Here is a 21,009-nt window from a genome sequence, read left to right on the forward strand (position 1 = left end):
GCTAACACGGTGAAACCCCGTCTCTACTAAAAATACAAAAAATTAGCCGGGTGCGGAGGCGGGCGCCTGTGGTCCCAGCTACTCAGGAGGCTGAGGCAGGAGAATGGCGTCGGCCCAGGAGGCGGAGCTTGCAGTGAGCCGAGATGGCGCCACTACACTCCAGCCTGGGCGACAGAGCGAGATTCTGTCTTCCAAAAAAAAAAAAAGAACACAGACTTGGGGATGACTCTACCTCTTGCTGGCTATATGATCTCAGGCAAGTTATCTAATCTAACCTTTCTATGCTTCAATGTCCTCATCCATAAAATGAGGATAATAATAATAATAATAATAATATGCAACTCATAAGGTTTTGAGGATTAAATGACTTAATATATATGAAGGGTTTAGAATGGTAACTAATAGTAAATGCTATATGTATTAGCAATTATTATTGATAGTATTCATGTCTAAAATATCCTATGTATAAAACAGTGAAATCAGGCCTGGCATGGTGGCTTACACTTGTAATCCCAGCACTTTGAGAGGTTGAGGTGGGTGGATCACGAGGTCAGGAGATCGAGACCATCCTGGCTAACACGGTGAAACCACGTCTCTACTAAAATTACAAAAAATTAGCCAGGCGTGGTGGTGGGCGCCTGTAGTCCCAGCTACTCGGGAGGCTGAGGCAGGAGAATGGCGTGAACCCAGAAGGCGGAGCTTGGAGGAGCTTGCAGTGAGCCGAGATCGCGCCACTGAACTCCAGCCTGGGTGACAGAGCAGGACTCCGTCTCAAAAAAAAAAAAAAAGTGAAACCACTATAAAGTGAAAGGAACTGCCAGTAGGTGAATACACAGAGATAAGGCTGGACCTCTGCTCTACTAATTGTTAAAGGATCTAAAGGCTAATAATATGCGCCAAATAAATACAATTTGAAAACTACAGTGGGAGGTGAACGGGTCCACAGATGCACGCCTAGGATTGACAACTTGCTGAAATTACCTTTCCAAACAGAGGGAGAAGAAATTGTGAACTGTACTAAGGTGCAACCCTGAGAAGTATTGGAAACTCAGACCCAACACATAGGAGGAGCTCATCATACCTCTTGGTTGCCTGGGTTATGGGGCAACAATGACTTAGAAGACACTACAACCAGGACTTTAGGATGCTGAGACACTCAGGGAAAGAGTACTCCAAAAATTTAGGAAGAATTTTTACAAATGAAAGGAGATGAAGAAAGAGATGGCAGCAAGAAGGAACTACACTAAGCATGTACACTGAGATCTCATAACATACATGAGACAAGAGAGTTCTAAGATATGAGTCTTCTCTATCTCTCTTTCTGAACCAAACATTTCCACTTATTTCAATAAAATATGAGTAAGTACCAATTAGGGATCATGGAACTTCCTTATTTTTCCTTGGATACTGCTTCACTCGCAGTATCCATTTGAAATACATTCTGAAAGCCTTCTGGTATGGTTGCAAGGCAATTATCCCTCCATTGTGTGCAATGAACCATACAAACCAAATTTATTAAACAAATTCCATGATTCAAGGCAAAATCTTTGTGTGGGTGAGGAAAAGGTCTTGGTGGCATCAGCCAATATTCTGGATAGCTTCTAAATACAAAACCCAGACAGTCTGCAACCTTCTAGTAGTTCTAAATGAGGAACCATAAAAATAATGTTGTTAATGCTCAGTAATATTAAGAGTATAATGGTATAATGGAATGGTAATAACACGAATCTGAATTATGTACCATGTTTCATTAGAGACATTTACACTCTGACTAATCAGTGTCACCTCTTCTTTAATGGCAGAGGACACAAAGAAACAGGGGGCAAGATTCCAAGGACTTACTCACGATTATACCATGACTCAGAAGCAAGCCAGAGGCTGAATCAGTGTCCTGATTTCCACAAAATCTGTGCCCCTCTCTCTGTTCCAGGTGTGCTTATAAAGTCTTTTCATTCCTTCCTGACTTTCCATGGGCTCCTAGTGCACTTCACTGAGTGTTCTGGGAGTGACAGCTCAGGGACAATATGCCCCTGGACATGGTCATGCTGCCACAGGAGCTACTATAAGAACTCAGAGCTGTAAACAAAATACCTCTCTGTGGCATGAGCAAGTCATTCCTTTGATTTGCAGTGATGACAAGCTTCTTTAAAATGTTACCATCTTTTTTATTTTTTAGAGGTGGGGGCCTCACTTTGTTGTCTAGGCTGATCTTGAAATCCTGGGCTCAAGAAATCCTCCCGCTTTGGCCTCCGAAAGTGTTAGGATTACAGGTGTGAGCCACCATACCCAAATCTAAAGTGTTATCATCTTTTTAAAAACATTCATTTAGGGCCGGACGCGGTGGCTCACCCCTGTAATCCCAGCCCTTTGGGAGGCAGAGATGGGCAGATCAGTTGAGGCCAAGAGTTTGAGACCAGCCTTGCAAACATGGCAAAACCCCATCTCTACTAAAAATATAAAAATTAGCCAGGCATGGTAGCACTAATTCCAGCTTCGCCAGAGGCTGAGGCATAAGAATCATTTGAGCCTGGGAGGCAGAAGTTGCAGTGAGCCGAGATCACACTACTGCGCTCCAGCCTGGGTGACAGAGTAAGACTCTGTCACAAAAAAAAAATAAATAAAAGCACTCATATAAACGTCTTATAGTTTACTATGGGGCAGAGGGAAAGAATTATTATTTATGTTGTATTAAAGCTACTATGTATAAAGATTAATAAGTTTCAGTTATAGCTCAAATGAAAATCAATAATTTACAGGGCTATAGAAACTTCAGGGAGAATACACTAAAGTACGTTATGGGTTTGAAAAGCTAACTGAACTATAAATTGCTGACAATCGCTTGTTGCTTTTTATCTCCACTTAATTACAAAAAGGACCTCAAGTGAACCAGAGGGAACTGCAAGCCCTGCTCCCACGAAGAATGAAGAATGAAATTAAATACCGACCATTACTACAGTTTTCTTAGTAATGTTGGGAAGTACGAATGAAGACCTTAGATTAGGCTCTAGAGAAGTGATTCAGCAAGTCGAGCCATTATTAACATTATAGATGTTGACTTTAAAATTCTGTAAGAAATTAATATATAAGTAAAAATAAAAAGCAGGAAGGAGGAGGAAAAACAATAATAATATTTATAAAATTTGTTTTAAGGGTTTTTTTTTTTAGAGACAGGGTCTCACTGTGTTGCCCAGGCTGGTATTGAACTCCCGGCCTCAAGTGATCATCCAGCCTCAGCCTCCCAAAGTGCTAGGATTATAGGTGTGAGCCACCACGCCCAGCCAAAAATTTGTTATTTTTGAGCAGAATCCAAAAGAATTATATTTATGAAGCTGCCCCTTTTGCACAGAGTAGTCTGGCATTCTGTAAGAAAGGTATAAGCCAGAAAACAATACCATTTTAATTAAAGCTGGTGTGTATGAGGAGAAATACTGAATGGCAGTCTGCATACTACCTTCAAAGAGAACACCACAAGAGGTGAGAAAAGACAACATGAGTCACTGGGATTGACGAGACTCACATGGAAGACTGAACAAATACAATGGATTGAGTTAACGCTAAAGTAGTTTGCTTTCAAGCTTTCCTCTTTTAGTTCAATCTGCGTCAGTTTGACTTTCCTTAAAGTTGTGTGGGAGAAAAGGAGGAATAAAATTTTGCCAAAAATAAACTAAAAAAAAAAACCCCACTGCTCAAGAAATGTGTAGAGAAAAATTTCTTAAGGTAAAATTGTTATGAGGACTATTTCTTTATCTTAGATCTGGTATAACAAATATCCAGGCAGCTCTTCTATGGAGAGAAAAGAATCAAGTTCCCCTTTTAGGGACCGTGTACCAGTTCACGCAACGTGAAAACTTGATTTATAATTTAACAAGTATTTTACTTGTCTTTCCTGCCTGGGATGTAAATTTAACAGAAATAATGAAGATGTTGTTTGGGAAATACAGATTCCAATAGATAATTACTGATCTCTGAACTAAAATTAAAGAAAAAAAAAGGACTGGGTATTATTATGTAGTATTAGTATATATTAGTATGTAGTTCACTGAAAATGGAAAGAAGGAAAAAAGGGACTCAAAAGTCTAACTATCTATTCTTAACAGCCCTTTGGCATTCACCACTTAAGTTTTAGGAAAAGAGTTAACATAAACCCTTAGAGGGCTAATCAAAGATTAAAATTCAGCAGTGTTGGGGCAGGCATCGTGGCTCATGCCTATAATCCCAGCACTTTGGGAAGCTGAGGCGGGCAGATCACTTGAGGTCAGGAGTTGCAGACCAGCCTGGCCAACATGGCGAAACAAACCCCATCTCTAATAAAAAAAAAAAAAACAAATATTAGCTGGGCATGGTGGCAGACACCTGTAATCCCAGCTATTTGGGAGGCTGAAGCAGGAGAATCACTTGAACCTGGGAGGCAGAGGTTGCAGTGAGCCGAGATTGCGCCACCGCACTCCAGCCTGGGCAACAGAGTAAGACTCTGTCTCAAAAACAAACACAAAAAAAGAATTCAGCAGTGTTGAAAATTCAACAGTCCTGAGAAACAAGAAATTCCCCATTTGCGCCTAAAAACTCTTGAGGAATTTCCATTGTTTTTCCTTGCTAGGGGAAATTTCGGGTAACAAAATATAGTGAACATTTAGTGTTAGCAGTTGTTACTGAAGTCCCAAGAATTCAAATTGATTCCCTTCCTTCTAAGAATGCAAGTGAGGGCCATTTAAACAATTACCTTAGTGTAGACTTATCTCAGATAAAAGTAAAAATCACACAGTCCAACAGATATTTCCAACTACTATCATATAATCAATATTTTTACCCTCATTACAAATCTTATTCACTGGTCAAAATCCAACAACAGAGTAAGTTCAGCAACTTAACCAGTAGATTTCTGAATTCCACAAGGGCAGGGGACATGTTCTATTCATCTTTCAATTCCCAGCACCCAAGACAGTGTTATTACACAGTTGGCGCTTGATAAACATTTGACAAAATAAACTGTTACCATGTAAAATGTCCGAGTCATCTTCAACAAAATCAATGTCTCTCAAGTCCCATTCTGCGTAATTGTCAAATTCCTGTTTGGGGGAACAAAAAAATCCCCACCCCAAACCCATTGGCTTTGATTAATGTCTTTACAGCAGCCATGCTTTAGAGGTAAACAGAAAAAACACAAGCAAACAGTTGTTAAAAAAGTCTAAATAGGGCAAAAGGCCACAATACTGGCACAGGTAATAGGAAGTCATGGGAAAAATCTAAGAGGCTTACAAGCAGTAGTGACAACAAAAAATTGGAATAGTTATGAGTTTAGGAATGAAGCTAAACATACTGCTCTAAAAACTAAAATTAGTCTGAGCTGGGCACAGTGGCATGCACCTGTAATCCCAGCTACTCAGGAGATTTAGGTGGAAACATCACTTGAGACCAGGAGTTTCAAGACTGCCTGGGAAACAGAGCAAGATCCTGTCTCTTCAATAAATAAATAAATAAAGTCAATTCTTTTTTTTTTTTTTTTTTTGGAAACAGGGTCTCACTCTGTCACTCAGGCTGGAGTCAGTGGTGTGATCTTGGCTCACTGCAGCCTCGAACTCACAGGCTCAAGATATCCTCTTGCCTCAGCCTCTCAAGCAGTTGGGTCTACAGGGACATGCCACCACACAAAAGGTAATTTTTGGTTTTGGGTTTTTTTTTTTTTGGTAGAATAACAGGGTTTTGCCATGTTGCCCAGGCTAGTCTCAAACTCCTGAGCTCAAGCAATCTGCCTGACTTAGCCTCCCAAAGTGCTGGGATTTACAGGTGTAAGCTACCGCAGTTGGCCAAACTATATTTCAAGTTGTGAATTAGATGATAAGTCAAGAGATTTTGTGGTTACATTCACATGTCTTTTAATTCCATAGCTGAGCAAAGAACATACAGTTTTTATACACATTCATCATTCTTTATATAATTGTGGATATTGTACAGGAATCAGTAAACTATTATTCAGCCTACTGTCTGTTTTTACACATAAAGTTTTACTGGAACACAGGCGTATTCATTTCTTCTTATATTATCCAATGCTGCTTTAGCACAATAATGACAAAGTATAGTTACAACAGAAACGTTATAGCATACAAAACCTAAAATATTTACTATCTGGCCTTTAATAGAATAAGTTTGCCAATCCCCGATATAGTACAATCTTGAAAGCCCCTAGATGTACAATAAGAACCAGACTACAGGCCAGGTACGGTGGCTCACGCCTGTAATCCCAGCACTTTGGGAGGCTGAGGCTGGCAGATTGCCTGAGATCAGGAGTTTTGAGACCAGCCTGGCCAACATGGTGAAACCCTATCTCTACTAAAAATACAAAAATTAGCCAGGCGTAGTGGCAGGCACCTGTAGTCTCAGCTACTTGGGAGGCCGAGACAGGAGAATCGCTTGAACCCAGGAGGTAGAGGTTGCAATGGGCCGAGACCATGCCACTGCACTCCAGCCTGGGCAACAAAAGCAAAAACTGTCTCAAAAAAAAAAAAAGAACCAGACTACAGGAATTTCATACCTAAGGAAGTAGAAGCCAGCAGATGCAACTTAAGAAATGGGTTTTCTGGGGCTTTTCTTGGAGACAGGGTCTCACTCTGTTGCCTAGGGTGCAGTTTAGTGGAATGACCACCACTCACTGCAGCCTTAACCTCCCAGGCTTAAGTGATCCTCCTGTATCAGCCTCCCAAGTAGTTAGGACTACAGGCATGTACCACCACACCCAGCTAATTTTTTATTTTTTGTAGAGACAAGGTCTCACTACGTTGCCCAGGCTAGTCTCGAACACCTGGACTCAAGCGATCCTCCATTCTCAGTTCCCAAAGTGCTGGGATTACAGGTGTAAGCCACTGTGCCCGGCCAGAAATAGGCTGTTTGTTTAAAGAATTTTTCCTGTTCCATATGTGAAAATGTTTACAAGTGAGAAAAGGCACTCAAATGTAAGAAAATGTGGCTGCCTAAAGGTCCTACAAATTACAGTGCTTTGAAAAATCTCCTTTTAGTGGTATGGAATCTATGGGTGAGATAGAAGGCTCATGAGAAATACAAACAAATTTTTCCTACTTTGTACTAAAAACACAGTTATCCTACCTCAATGAAATCTGCTCGAGCTGGCATGTACCCGGCCATGTCCCGAGAAAGCAAGGAGTCAAAGGTAGGTCGGGGAGGGTCATCTGTAGCTGGAAGAATTTAGAAGTTTTCTGAGTTAACTAATACAATATTGGCATGAAAAAATGACATAATAATAGTCCAAGAATAAAAAAATTTTAAATGGTTTTTATAGAAGGAAATGTGAAAAAGATAAAGTATTATGAAAACACATTTTTTTTTAAAAGAAAAACCAAGACTCAGGCAATCCTTTAAGTAAATATGGGGAAATTTCTTCTAATTTCTGCTTTTCTAAAATGAAAGGAAACCATGGCTTTTTTCTTTTAATATTACAGAACCTAAATATTTACCATTGGCTTTGGCTCCCTCAACCCTTAGGACGAACCTCAATTTACAAAACTCATCCAACTGAGAGGCAAAAAAAACAAAACAAAACAAAAAAAACACCAAAGGCAGGAAAAAAACAAACACCGGAATTGGAAGTTAGCTGGAATTAAGTCCTAGCTCTAACACACAGTAGTCCCATGACCCTGCACAAACTAACCTTTCTGCATCGGTCTCCTCCAATGTAGACCAAAAGCACTTGCTCTGCCTATCTCACTGGATTGCCGTTTGGAAACAAATGGTGTAATGAATTTGAGAACCAAGTGCTAACATCAAAGTGCTATCCAAATAGGAGGTATCAACCAGGCACGGTGGCTCATACCTGTAATCCCAGCACTTTGGGAGGCCGAGGCGGGCAGATCATCTAAGGTCAGGAGTTTGAGACCAGCCTGGCCAATATAGCGAAACCTCATCTCTACTAAAAATACAAAAAATTAGCCAGGTGTGGTGGCATGCACCTGTGGTACCAGCTGCTTGGGAGGCTGAGACACGAGAATCACTTGAACCCTGGAGGTGGAGGTTGCAGTGAGCGGAGGTTGTGCCACTGCACTCCAGCCTGGGAGACAGACCAAGACTCTGTCTCAAAAAAAAAAAAGGAGATATTACCAGCCTCTAAGTTAGTCAGCTATAAAACTGTTTCTAAAGAGTACGAGAAAAGAGAAAAGGGAAGGGAAAACATTCATATCTTATTACTTGTGCCCTGGGAGTCATTCAGGAAAGATGGTCATTTGTAATTCATCATGTTTTTGGTTATATTTTATTAAGAGACCCACTGGTCCCACAGGCACGAGATTAAAAAGTTCGCCGTCACTGACACAACCAAGTGAACAAAAATAACAAACCACTTCTTGGACTTGACACTGGGACAATTCATAATAATGAGTCAAATACTGTATTCTCTAAGCAACTTGTATGTATAATCTTGTAAGCTCTCCAAAGGGATTGAAAAAAAACTTATAACAGCATAGAAAAGATTTTCCCTTTTTGACATCTTATTTTACAAAGGAAACCACTGAAGTTAACTGATATGTTCAAAGGACTGGAGGTAGGTGGAACTACACATTGGCTTCAAGCACCTTGATGTCCCGTATAGAACTCTGACCCTTAGAGTATGTTCCTTCTTTGCTACATTTTAATCCTGACTCTTTTTTTTTTTTTAAGAGACGAAGTCTCACTCTGTCACCCAGGTTGGGGTGCAGTGATATGATCCTGGCTCACTGTAACCTCCGCCTACCTGGTTCAAGTGATTCTCCTACCTCAGCCTCCCCATTAGCTGGGATTATAGGTGTCTGCCACCACATACGGCTAATCTTTACACTTTTAGTTGAGACAGGGTTTCCCCATGTTGGCCAGGCTGGTCTTGAACTCCTGGCCTCAAGTGATCTACCCAACTCAGCCTCCGAAAGTGCTGGGATTACAGGCATGAGCCACCACGCTGGGTCGATCCTCACTCTTAATAGCTGCCATATAACTCCTCCTATCTTCCGTGATATCATTAGCTGTCGAATTAATCAAATCACTGTTTATTTGCTACTGGAACAGGGCCCAAGGATGAGCTAAGTGTCTTTTACCAAGATAGGGAAGCACTTACAGTGAAATGGAATGGCTGTGTCAGCAGTTTTTGCTTCCTCTGCTTGTTTCAGGTTAAGCAGGGTAGATGCAAACAGAGGGTTATTGATGAAATGCTTCATATAGTGCTTCTCACACTCCTCTTTGGTCTTGGTGCACATCTGATTGGCTACATCCTGCCTAGAGGATTGTGGGAAAAAGACAGAAGAAACTGGTACTTTCATTTCCACATAACAGTAAACGCATCATTTGCTCTTTTGATATTTTAAGTCACTAAGCTATTTAATTTAAATAAATTTAAGTCACTAAGCTATTTAAGCTATTTAATTAGCTGAGTATGGTGGTGCACAACTGTTGTTCCAACTACTTGGGAGTCTGAGAAGGGAAGATCCCTTGAGCCCAAGAGTTCAGGGTTACAGTGACTGTGATCACACCACTGTGATCACAGTGACTGTGATCATCACCAGGCATTTCAGCCTGGGTGATAAAGTGAGACTGTCTTAATAAAAAAGAATCCCTGACTTGAGCCAAGGTAATGGAGAGGTAGAGGTAGAAGTCCTCTCCTCAAGGTCTCTTTTCCACAGCACTTCACTTATCCTCCCCTAAGACATCACCGTGCTGTTTTGTGTACTTCAATCACTTGTACAGATATTTTGAGTCCCTTGCTAAACTATAAGCTTCCTGAAGGCAGGATGCATCTCATAATTCTTAGCTCTGGTCCACTCACTGCCAAACTTAGTGCCTTACCCACAGCAGACAGAGAAGCTACGTCTTTTTTATGTTCTTTGTTAAGAGGGAAGGAGGACAAACAGAGAGGATTAGCCTATTTTAGACAGCATGGTAAGCAAAAAATGAAAAACTAGGCCAAAGATGACTAGCAAGCTCCTCACAAGTGATTACTTTTCTACCTCCTTTGGTATTCCTCATTGTACACCGTATTTTATGATGCTTAATAAATACTGAATGAATGAATACAAGCAAAATGTGAACTAAATTCAGGTCTGCTTCTTCAGGTCCCTGGACATAAGGGAAGCAGCAGAATTTATTCTGATGAACACCAAGAAAGGTTATATACACTAGCAAGTCAGGACAGGGAGGACCTAATTAAGAGTCCCTCACTAATAAGCTACGTAATCACAAGAAATCATTTCAACCCCCTAGGCTTCAGATAATTTGTGAACAAAATATATTCAATAATGTCTCTGCTATCTAGTTCATAAAATAAAATCATCCATATGAAAGTGTTCCCAAAAGATAAAAACAAAAGTGGTAGTATTAAGTGGTGCTGCCCACTAAGGCAACAGCAATGAGTGCTATTCAATTCAGCCGGTGTTGGACTAAGGCAGGTGTTTGAAAGCTAAAAACAGTGAATGCTATCAGGAAGTCTGTGAAACTTGAATCTTAGATATGACCATCTAGCTAAAGTCTGATTCACTTAAATGACTAGGGCATCTATAACCAACAAAAATTCATAAAATCAGAAGGGAGTAATAACTAACAAAACTAAACTTCCCTACTATTCAGAAAGGAATAATCAATCTTCCCATTGTTGATACATATCCAAAGTGGCCTTTTAAAGCTGCTCAGTCATGGACCACTAAACATCCCATACCCTTGTGACACATTTCGGCACTGGAAAAATAACGTACAGAGGGGACTAACTTGTCTCTAAATCATGGGTTGATAGGAAAGCAACATATACTTTCTCTTCCTGAGGCTCCTTCCTTTACTCTTCAACAACAGCTTCTTCTCTGAGCCCACTAGGGCAGGATAACTCTTAACATCAAGCACTTACCAATTTCCAAAGCCACAGTCCATCACAGCTTCTAAAAGGGCCATTTCTTCTTGAGCAGTCCAGCTGGGATCCAGGACAGGAAAATCTGAGGTCTAAGGAGAAAAAAGTTTTGCTTAAGAACAGAGATACAAATGGAATCTAGGTGCCAGGCCTGGTGGCTTACGTCTATAATCCCAGTACTTTGGAAAGCTGAGGCAGGTGGATCACTTGAGGTCAGGAGTTCGAGACCAGCCTGGCCAACATGGTGAAACCCTGTCTCTACTAAAAATACAAAACTTAGCTGGGCATAGTGGCATGCGCCTGTAGTCCCAGCTACTCAGGAGGCTGAGGCAGGAGAATCACTTGAACCGGGGAAGCGGAGGTTGCAGTGAGCTGAGATCGTGCCACTGCACTTCAGTCTGGGCGTTACAACAAGACTCCGTGTCAAAAATAAAAAAGAAATGGAATCTTGGAACTTCAACTGTAGTAGTAGTTTATAGCTGAATGATGAGAGATACCTAGGGTACATTCTTATTAGTTGTCCACCTCTCCCACCCATTTCCACCATTAGCTAGAAGGGCCTCCATATCACCTATAAATGCCAAGAAATTCATGCAGATATACATATATTTTCAAACTTAACACAGAGGTACAGATAAATATTTTTGTATACTCCCATTTAGCTAAGAAAGAGGAAAAGACAAATATGTATGTATTCTTTTAAATGGAAGAATAAAACACACTTAAAAAAAAAAAGGGTTACTATGGGGAGGAAGAAAGAGAACAGGGTAGAGAGAAGAGGGATAGAAGCTAGACTTCTCTGAATATTCCTTGCTTGTAGATTTGACTTTGAAACATAAATAGTATAATATTAAACTTTAGGCTGGCCTTAGTGGCTCACGCCATTCCAACACTTTGGGAGGCCGAGGCAGGTGGATCTCTTGAGGTCAGGAGTTCAAGACAAGGCTGGCCAACATGGTGAAACCCCGTCTTTACTAAAAATACAAAAAATTAGCCGGGCGTGGTGGCGGGCGCCTGTAGTCCCAGCTGCTTGGGAGGCTGAGGCAGGAGAATGGCATGAACCTGGGAGGCGGAGCTTGTAGTGAGCCAAGATGGCGCCACTGCACTCCAGCCTGGGGGACAGAGAGAGACTCCGTCTCAAAAACAACCAACCAACCAAAACAAACTCTTGCAGTCTCGTATTTAAATTGAAAGTTTTATTATGAACTCATGTGTTGTATCTTAAAAGAAAAATAATTTCCTAACATTGTTCACTGAAAAGGTCTAGAAAAAAAAGACCAACCCAGTAGCAATGAGTAGTTGGGATTACAGGCATGCGCCACCACACCCAGCTAATGTTGTATTTTTAGTAGAGATGGAGTTTCTCCATCTTGGTCAGGCTGATCTCGAACTCCCAACCTCATATGATCCACCCGCCTGGGCCTCCCAAAGTGCTGGGATTACAGGCATGAGCCACCGCGTCTGGCAGCAAAGAAGCTCTTAAAGACTATAAAGGTCATGTAAAAAAATTCAGAAGTCAACTTCCAGAGACTCCTGTTAGCTAAAAATGGAATATTTTGAGCATCAATAAGGATAATAACCACAAATAACTGAAACATCAAATATTTTAAATATGTGGAGGATGCTAGGGAACCAATGCATATTCTCAAAACTAGTAAATAAAGGGAAGTAATCATCATTTCTCTTTCCTGTACAAACGTTACTCAGAGGGACCATGTAATAATAATAAATTTCTAACTCATAAATTAAAATGAGTGATAGAATTAAAAGATTAATGTTTTGCAATCCTTAGTGAATTACCAGATCCAGACAATGGTCCTAAATGAATCTGAAGTAGTCATTAAATGTAACTACTAGTGTATAGGAAACGCAGAAGACAGAGGAACACATTAGTCAACAAAATCCAGACTAACATCTGTAAGACAAACAATCCGGTTTTTAAAAATCAAATAAATAATAAGAAATGAGAGCGAGGAGCTTCCAGGCTGCTGAACACATGGAGGTGGAGGATGGTGTACCCAGAGAGGACAGGAAAGCTCCGTGCCCCTTCCCACATACACCCTGCCTCATGCATCTCTTATGGCTGGCTGCTCATTTTTCAACATCACCAGTGTTAAATTATGTATCATCTGATATGATAAAATGAGAAGGCAATTCACCTCTCTGTGATCTTCTACCTAAACACCTATAATCCAAATCTAATCATGATAAAATATCAAACCTATGAAGACAAAATTGAGAGACACTGTACAAAATACACTTCGACCTGTCAAGGTCATGAACAGGAAAATCTAAGAAACTGTCACAGATTGGAGAAAACATTATGACTAAATGCAATGTGGGATCTCCAATTGGATCCTGCAACAGAAAACGACATTTGTGGAAAATCTGGAGAAATCTGAATAAAATCTATAGTTACTAGTATTGTAGTAATGTTCATTTCTTTTTCCTTTTTTTTTTTTTGAGACCAAGTCTCGCTCCATAGCCCGGGCTGCAGTGCAGTGGCATGATCTCAGCTCACTGCAACCTCCACCTCCTGGGTTCAAGCGATTCTCCTGCCTCAGCCTCCTGAGCATCTGGGATTACAGGCATGTGCCACCATACCTGACTAATTTTTTGTATTTTTAGTAGAGACAGGGTTTTACCATGTTGGCCAGGCTGGTCTTGAACTCCTGACCTCAAGTAATCCGCCCAACTCGGCTTCCCAAAATGCTGAGATTACAGGTGTGAGGCACCAAGCTCAGCCCTTTCTTTTATTTGAGACAAGATCTTGCTGTGTTGACCAGGCTAGAGTGCACTGGTGTGATCATGGCTCACTGTAGCCTCAAACTCCTGAACTCAAGCAATCCTCCTGCCTCCACCATCCAAGTAGCTAAGAATACAAGCACGTGCAACCACACTCACCTAATTTTTAAATTTTTCTGTAGCAATGGGGTCTTTCCAGATTGCCCAGGCTGGTCTCAAACTCCTGGACTCAAACAATTCTCCCACCACAACCTCTCAAAGTGCCGGAATTACAGGAAAGAGCCACCACACCCAGCCAATGTTCATTTCTCAATTTTGACAAATGTACTATAATGTAAGATGTTAACATTTGGGGAAGCAGGATGAAGGATATACGGGAACTCTCTGTACTACATTTGCAACTTCAGTAAATCCAAAACTGGCTGGGCTCAGTGGCCAGCCAGTAATCCTAGCACTTTGGGAGACCAAGGTGGGAGGATCCCTTGAGTCCAGGAGTTTGAGACCACCCTGGACAACATGGCAAAACTCCATCTCTATTTCTCTATATATTTAAGAAGATAAAATTTAAAACATAATTATTCTAAAACAAGACCAAAAAAAAAAAAAAAAAAAAAAGAAATGAGAGAAAGGGAAGGAAATCCCATACAGAATAGAAAACACGTAAGAGGCAAACAGTTGGAAAATTGAAATGTGTGAATCTTATTTGTATCTGAATTAAACAAACTGCAAAAAGTAAAAAAAAAAAAAAAATTGTAATACCACACTACACTGACTAAAATAGCTAAAATCAATGAAACTGACAATGCCAAACGTTGGCAAGCACATGAAGCAATCAGAACTCTCGTATATGGTCAACAGAGGTGTAAAATGATACAAACGCTTTGGAAAACTTGCCAATCATTTCTTTAAAAGTTAAACAATCATTTACTCTATGACCCAGCAATTTCACTCCTAGGTATTTATCCAAAAAACAATGAAAACATATGTACATAGAAAGCTTTATACAGGAATATTCATTGCAGCTTTATTCACAATAGCTCAAACCTGGGCAAGGCCCAGGTGTCCATCAAAGGGAGAACAGATAAAAAACTGTATTGTGTTCATACAACAGAATATTACTCAGTAATTAAAAGAAATGATTAGTAGCAAATGTACTAGTAACATACACAACATGAATAAAACTCAAAAACATGCTGAGTGAGGCCGGGTACGGTGGCTCACGCCTGTAATCCCAGCACTTTGGGAGGCCGAGGCGGATGGATCACCTGAGGTCAGGGGTTCAAGACCAACGTGGTCAACATGGTGAAACTCCGTCTCTACTAAAAATACAAAATTAGCTGGGTGTGGTGGTGGGCGCCTGTAATCCCAGCTACGTGGGAGGCTGAGGCAGGAGGATTGCTTGAACCTGGGAGGCGGAGGTTGCAGTGAGTCGAGACTGTGCCATTGCACTCCAGCCTGGGCAACAGAGCGAGACTCTGTCTCAAAAAAAAAAAAAAAAAAAAAAAAAAAAAAAAAAGCTGAGTGAAAGAAACCAGAAACAACACAAGTGTACATACAGTATGATTCCATATATATGCAGTTTTAGAATATGCAAAACCAATCTATGCTGATTTAAAAAAAAAAATTAGAACAGTGATTGTTTCAGGAGTAAAAAAGGCAGCAGGTGTTTTAGATATTAAGCCTTTATGAAATGACTGGCGGAATGTGAAAAGTGACTAGAATTACATAGAGACCTAATGAAACACTTAAAGATGAAATAATATACTGCCTAGGGTATTTGCTTCAAAATAATCTAGAAAGGTGATGGTTTAGGCCAGGTGCGGTGGCTCACGCTTGTAATCCCAGCACTTTGGAAGGCCGAAGTGGGCAGATCACCTGAGGTCAGGAGTTCAAGACCAGCCTGGCCAACATAGCGAAACCCCATCTCCACAAAAATAAAAAAATTAGCTGGGCATGGTGGTGTGTGCCTGTAATCCCAGCTACTCGGGAGGCTGAGGTGGGAGAATTGCTTGGATCCAGGTGGCGCAGGTTGCAGAGAGCCGAGATCAACCCATTGCACTCCAGCCTGGGTGACAGGGAAAGTTGATGGTTTAGATAAAGTAAGATTGGCCATGAGTCGATAATTTTAAGCGCTAGTGATGGGTAAATAAACGGAAATTGATTACCACTATGTTGATTACAATGATGACGACATTTTTATCTGAGCATGTACTGTGAATATGCCTAGCACATGAGGTATTATGAGATCCAAGAGAGAAATTTTGGAGTCTATGTCTATACTAAATTCATAGCCCTCTTGGGACTTTCAGCCTAAGTACATCATGTGGAGCCAAGAGCCACCCTCACTGTGCCTAATCTGAATGCCTGAACCACAAAACAGTGGGAGATAATAAAATGGTCATTTTTTTTTTTTTTTTTTTTTTTGAGATGGAGTCTCGCTCTGTCACCCAGGCTGGAGTGCAGTGGCCGGATCTCAGCTCACTGCAAGCTCCGCCTCCCGGGTTCACGCCATTCTCCTGCCTCAGCCTCCCCAGTAGCTGGGACTACAGGCGCCTGCCACCTCGCCCGGCTAAGTTTTTGTATTTTTAGTAGAGACGGGGTTTCACTGTGTTACCCAGGATGGTCTCGATCTCCTGACCTCGTGATCCACCCGTCTCGGCCTCCCAAAGTGCTGGGATTACAGGCTTGAGCCACCGCGCCCGGCCAAAAATGGTCATTTTTAAGCATGAGGTTTTGAGGTAGCTGGCAATAGATAACCAAATATCATTCTCTCTTGTGTATATCTGAACTTTTCTATAATAACAAGTAAAACAAATAATGACACAAGACATCTTCAGATTACACAGGCACTTAGAACTTGTTATAACTTTTTTTAATGACAAAAAAAAGTGTCATGATTTGTGAAATTACACTACCAATAAGCAACACATTTTCATCTGAGCATGCACTACGAATATGTCTAGCACATGAGGTATTATGAAATCCAAGAGAGAAATTTCAGAGTCTATACACTAAATTCATAATCACTCTCAATTCAGCAAGTACCAAAAGACAAGTAAATATGACAACGCACACATTAGTTGAAGAGACTGTTATTTGTAAAACTGTATTTTAGAATATTGTTTCTCAACCAACTTTACTGTGAGATAAACTATAAAAACTTTCTATATCACAGACACACCAAAAAAGGCACAAGACAGTTTTACATAAAGTTTAATTAATATTATTCAACTCGGGGACCAAACCTCAGCACTTCTGAACCACAATCTCTCATAGACGAGTTTAGGAATCTACATTTATAAGAAACTCCCAGGCAATTCTTATGTACTGAAGTTTAAGAATCACTGGTATAAAAGGGTGTGGCAGAAAGAGCTGCCTTGACTTGTTCAAAGTTCTAAGAATTACAAGACAAAAATAGGCATAGAATTCAGAAATCCTGGTTAACGCACCACCTACCACAGCATGAGTAACTCCCAAAAATACAGCACTGTGACATGACAAAAGTACTGAAAACCATTTAAAGTTATCTGAGGCTTCATATGCAAAAAAATCAAGTTTTGTGTAGAAAGCTAAAATTTGGTCATCATGCCTATAGAAGGAAAGATTCACTGGGCATAAATAAGGTGGGCCACAAAAAGGAAGTATTAGTAACCCCCAAAAGCTCCCCAAAGTAAAGGACAGTACTCTGAAATGTGATTGTATGGGTGTTGAATATGTGAGAAAAGGATGATGTAATCAGAATTAAGTGGATGTGGAGTGAAACTTAGTCAGTGCTTTCAGCATTATGAAGAAGACATGATGCCCAGAATAGCTAAAGAAAGCTCATGGTCAGCTTTCCTAAAGTGAATAAGCATGACTACCAACCTACCCAAGCCATACTGAATTATCCCTTAAGGAATTATTTCACAACATGAATGAATAAATTTGTATTCTGGCTCTAGGTATTCTCGCATTAATTTGGGAAAAACAAACCAGTTTTCTGAAGACCTGATAACCTTGGTGAAATTAACTCAAATCCACAGCTACTTTGAACAGTCTCCTAACCCTTCATTTTTGCAATTAAAGGGGGAAAAAAATTTATTCCAAGTCTTACAATTACTGAAGCCATTAGTTAAAAGACTGAAATTGTTTAAAGATGGAAAGAGGAAGGCCAGCTAGTTGGCTCTCAAGGACTCTAACTAGTTCTCTGATTAATTCATTGTGGCCTAGAATCTGACCCTGAATATTATAAGCCCAGAAACTCATTTTAATAGGACTCCACCAGTAGTCAGGCTCAGAGATGCTGAGTCACCCTTTCTAAACTTTTAAGAGACTGAAGTAAATATACCACAGTGCTGTAGGAGGCCCAATTCTAAAGATGTTCTCTGGCTGGGCATGGTGGCTCATGTCTACAATTCCAGCACTTTGGGAGGCCAAGGTGGGAGGATCATTTGAACCCGGGAGTTCGAGACCAGCCTGGGCAACATGGAGAAACCCTGTCTCTATTCTTTTTTAATAAATAAATAAAATAAAAATAAAGATGTTCCCCTCATCCTAAGATTCCTGTTTTCTGATTATTCCATCAAACACTAACGAGGTACTGCTGGGAAAGGACTTTACAGATGGAATAAAGGTTACTAATCAGCTGACCTTGAAGGAAAGATTATCCTGGATTACCCAGATGGGCCCAATGTAATCCACATGAATCCTTACACGTAGCTGAGGTGCCTGCTGCGGTGACTCACACCTGTAATCCCAGCACTTGAGGAGGTTGAGGATTGAGGTGGGAGGATCCCTTGAGCCCAGGAGCTCGAGACAGCCTGGATAACATAGAAAGACCTGTCTACGAAAATCTTTTTTTTTTTTCGGAGATGGAGTCTCCCTGTCGCCCAGGCTGGAGTGCAGTGGCGCAATCTCGGCTCAGTGCAACCTCCACCTCCCGGGTTCATGCCATTCTCCTGCCTCAACCTCCTGAGTAGCTGGGAATACAGGTGCCCGCCACCACACCCGGCTAATTTTTTGTGTTTTTAGTAGAGACGGGGTTTCACTGTGTTAGCCAGGATGGTCTCGATCTCCTGACTTTGTGATCTGCCTGCCTTGGCCTCCCAAAGTGCTGGGATTACAGGCGTGAGCCACCACGCCCGGCCTACAAAAATTTTTTTTAATTAGCCAGGCATGGTGGCTTGTGCCTATAGTTCCAGCTAGTCAGGTAGCTGAGGTAGGAGGATAGCTTGAGCCTGGGAGGTCGAAGCTACAGTGAGCTGTGATTGTGCCATTCCTCTTTAGCCTGGGTGATAGAGTGAGACCCTGTCTCAAAGCAGAAGAGGAAAGCAGAAGAATCACTCATAAAGATTCAGCACAGGAAAAATAAGGCAGTGAGAGAGGTCATAGAGATTCCCTGGATTTCGTCAACAACCTCAAGGACTTCCTGTGCTCCTGGCTTTGAGAATGGAGAAAGGCGGCCCAGAGCCAGGGAATGCAGACAGCCTGTGGAAACGGAGAACATGCCCTGATCAAAACAGTGGCATCCTTCCTAAAACCTTAAGGCAGTGAATTCTGCCAACAACCTGAAAGAACCTAGAGGTGGATTCTACCCCAGGGCCTTCAGGTGAGAGGCCAGGCTGGCCCACATCTTCATTTCAGCCTTATGGAACCTGGAGCAAACCTGTTGAGCCTAATGATCTTCTGATCCACAGAACCTGTGAGACAAATTTGTGTCGTCTTAAGATATCTAAGTTTTGGTAATTTGTTATAGCACCAATAGAAAACTAATATAGATTAATCTACTATGTGAAATTTTAACTGTCGAGCCTGCCAGCATCCTTTCCTGTAAGAAAAACTACATGGGGGCCAAATGTCAGAAAACTGCTTGAGGGAGGAGATTTAGTTATATGCTTAATATGCTCTGATAACTGACAAAACTCTGACAAAACTATCTTTCTTTTGTCTTTTTTTTTGAGACGAAGTCTCACTCTGTCACCCAGGCCGGAGTGTAGTATTGCGATCTTGGCTCACTGCAACATCTGCCTCCCAGGTTCAAGCGATTCTCCTGCCTCAGACACCCAAGTAGCTGAGATTATAGGCGCACATCACCACATCTAGCTAATTTTTGTATTTTTAGTAGAGATGGGGTTTCACCATATATTGGCCAGGCTGGTCTTGAACTCCTGACCTCAAGTGATCCGCCCAACTCGGCCTCTGGAAGTGCTGGGATTACAGGCGTGAGCTACCGTGCCTGGCTGACAGAACTATCTTGACAAAGGTATATATACCCATCAAGCAGACTGGATATTCACTTTGGCTTATTAAACCACCCACTCCCATGGCCAGGGCTTGGAAGGACACTATGAACATTCTTATCCTTCTTTAAAGGTGGCAATACAATTAATCTATAGTCAAGTCTTATTCAGGTTATAAACCAGTCTGCCTCTTTGGCGATTTTATATATTAACTCATTTGCTGTGTTCACTTTATAACCTGACTGTCAGAAGGTAACTAATTTTCCCCAAGGCAAGCAAATGAACTGCTTGACAAAAACACCACTGTCCACATGAACCACATAAAAATACCATGAGCACACAGTGACAACACATTGGCTATATTTATCAATGAGCTTAAAAAGCAGCATCTTTAAAAAGCACCTGTTATCCTCATATCAAAAGTATTTCCTTTGAATACTTTCCAAATTTCAAACAAAAATCTGAGTATATAAAACTATTTTTGTGCTTAAATACCTTGATAGGTCCACAAAACCCTAAAAGACTTATTGGATAATAATTACCTATTTCCGAAGGGGAGAAAAGGTAAAGATATTCAGAGATTAAGAAAACTAATTCCCAGAAATCCAAGAGAGCTTAAAGAAAGAGAAAAATGGAAAAGAAAAACTACTTCCTAGTCTAATTCTTGAAAAAAGTGAACAGAAATTCCCAGAAACTTCATCATTACCATTATTTCATAAGTATGATCGCTTTGATGTTTCTTGTACTCAAACCCTCGAGTGAAACACTGCAAAGAAAGAAAAATTAAGTTAGCAAAATCTACTTTCTTAAAGGACAGAGGTGGTTTGTGTTATTTTCTTCTGACAAGTTTGGGTTTTTTAAATTTTATTTTTGGAGACAGGGTCTCGTTCTGTCACCCAGGCCGAAGTGCAGCGGCACCATCATAGCTCACTGTAGCCTTGAACTCCTAGGCTCGAGGGATCCTTGTACCTCAGTCTCCCAAAGTGCTAAGAATATAGGTGTGGGCCACCATACCACTTCTTATCAAGTTTTTTTTTTTTTTTTTTTTTTTTTTGAGACAGAGTCTTGCTCTGTCATCCAGGCTAGAGTGGCCCAATCTCGGCTCACTGCAACCTCCGCCTCCCAGGTTCAAGCGATTCTCCTGCTTCAGCCTCTTGAGTAGCTGGGATTACAGGGACCCGG

General features: G+C 41.0%; 1 protein-coding gene across 1 annotated transcript in view; it reads right to left on the minus strand.

The window, feature by feature from the left end:
* Positions 1–21,009, minus strand: part of TADA2A (transcriptional adaptor 2A) — a 556,520-nt gene that overhangs the window by 32,582 nt on the left and 502,929 nt on the right. Inside the window, exons 5-9 of the mRNA XM_050764615.1 lie at positions 20,534–20,593; positions 10,865–10,956; positions 9,092–9,249; positions 7,099–7,187; positions 4,994–5,066 (exon numbers count right to left, since the gene is read on the minus strand). Of these exons, the coding sequence (XP_050620572.1) occupies positions 4,994–5,066; positions 7,099–7,187; positions 9,092–9,249; positions 10,865–10,956; positions 20,534–20,593 (472 nt within the window). The remainder of the gene's footprint in view (positions 1–4,993; positions 5,067–7,098; positions 7,188–9,091; positions 9,250–10,864; positions 10,957–20,533; positions 20,594–21,009) is intronic.

This window comes from Macaca thibetana, chromosome 16 (genome assembly GCF_024542745.1).
Source record: "Macaca thibetana thibetana isolate TM-01 chromosome 16, ASM2454274v1, whole genome shotgun sequence".
NCBI classification, from domain to species: domain Eukaryota; kingdom Metazoa; phylum Chordata; class Mammalia; order Primates; family Cercopithecidae; genus Macaca; species Macaca thibetana.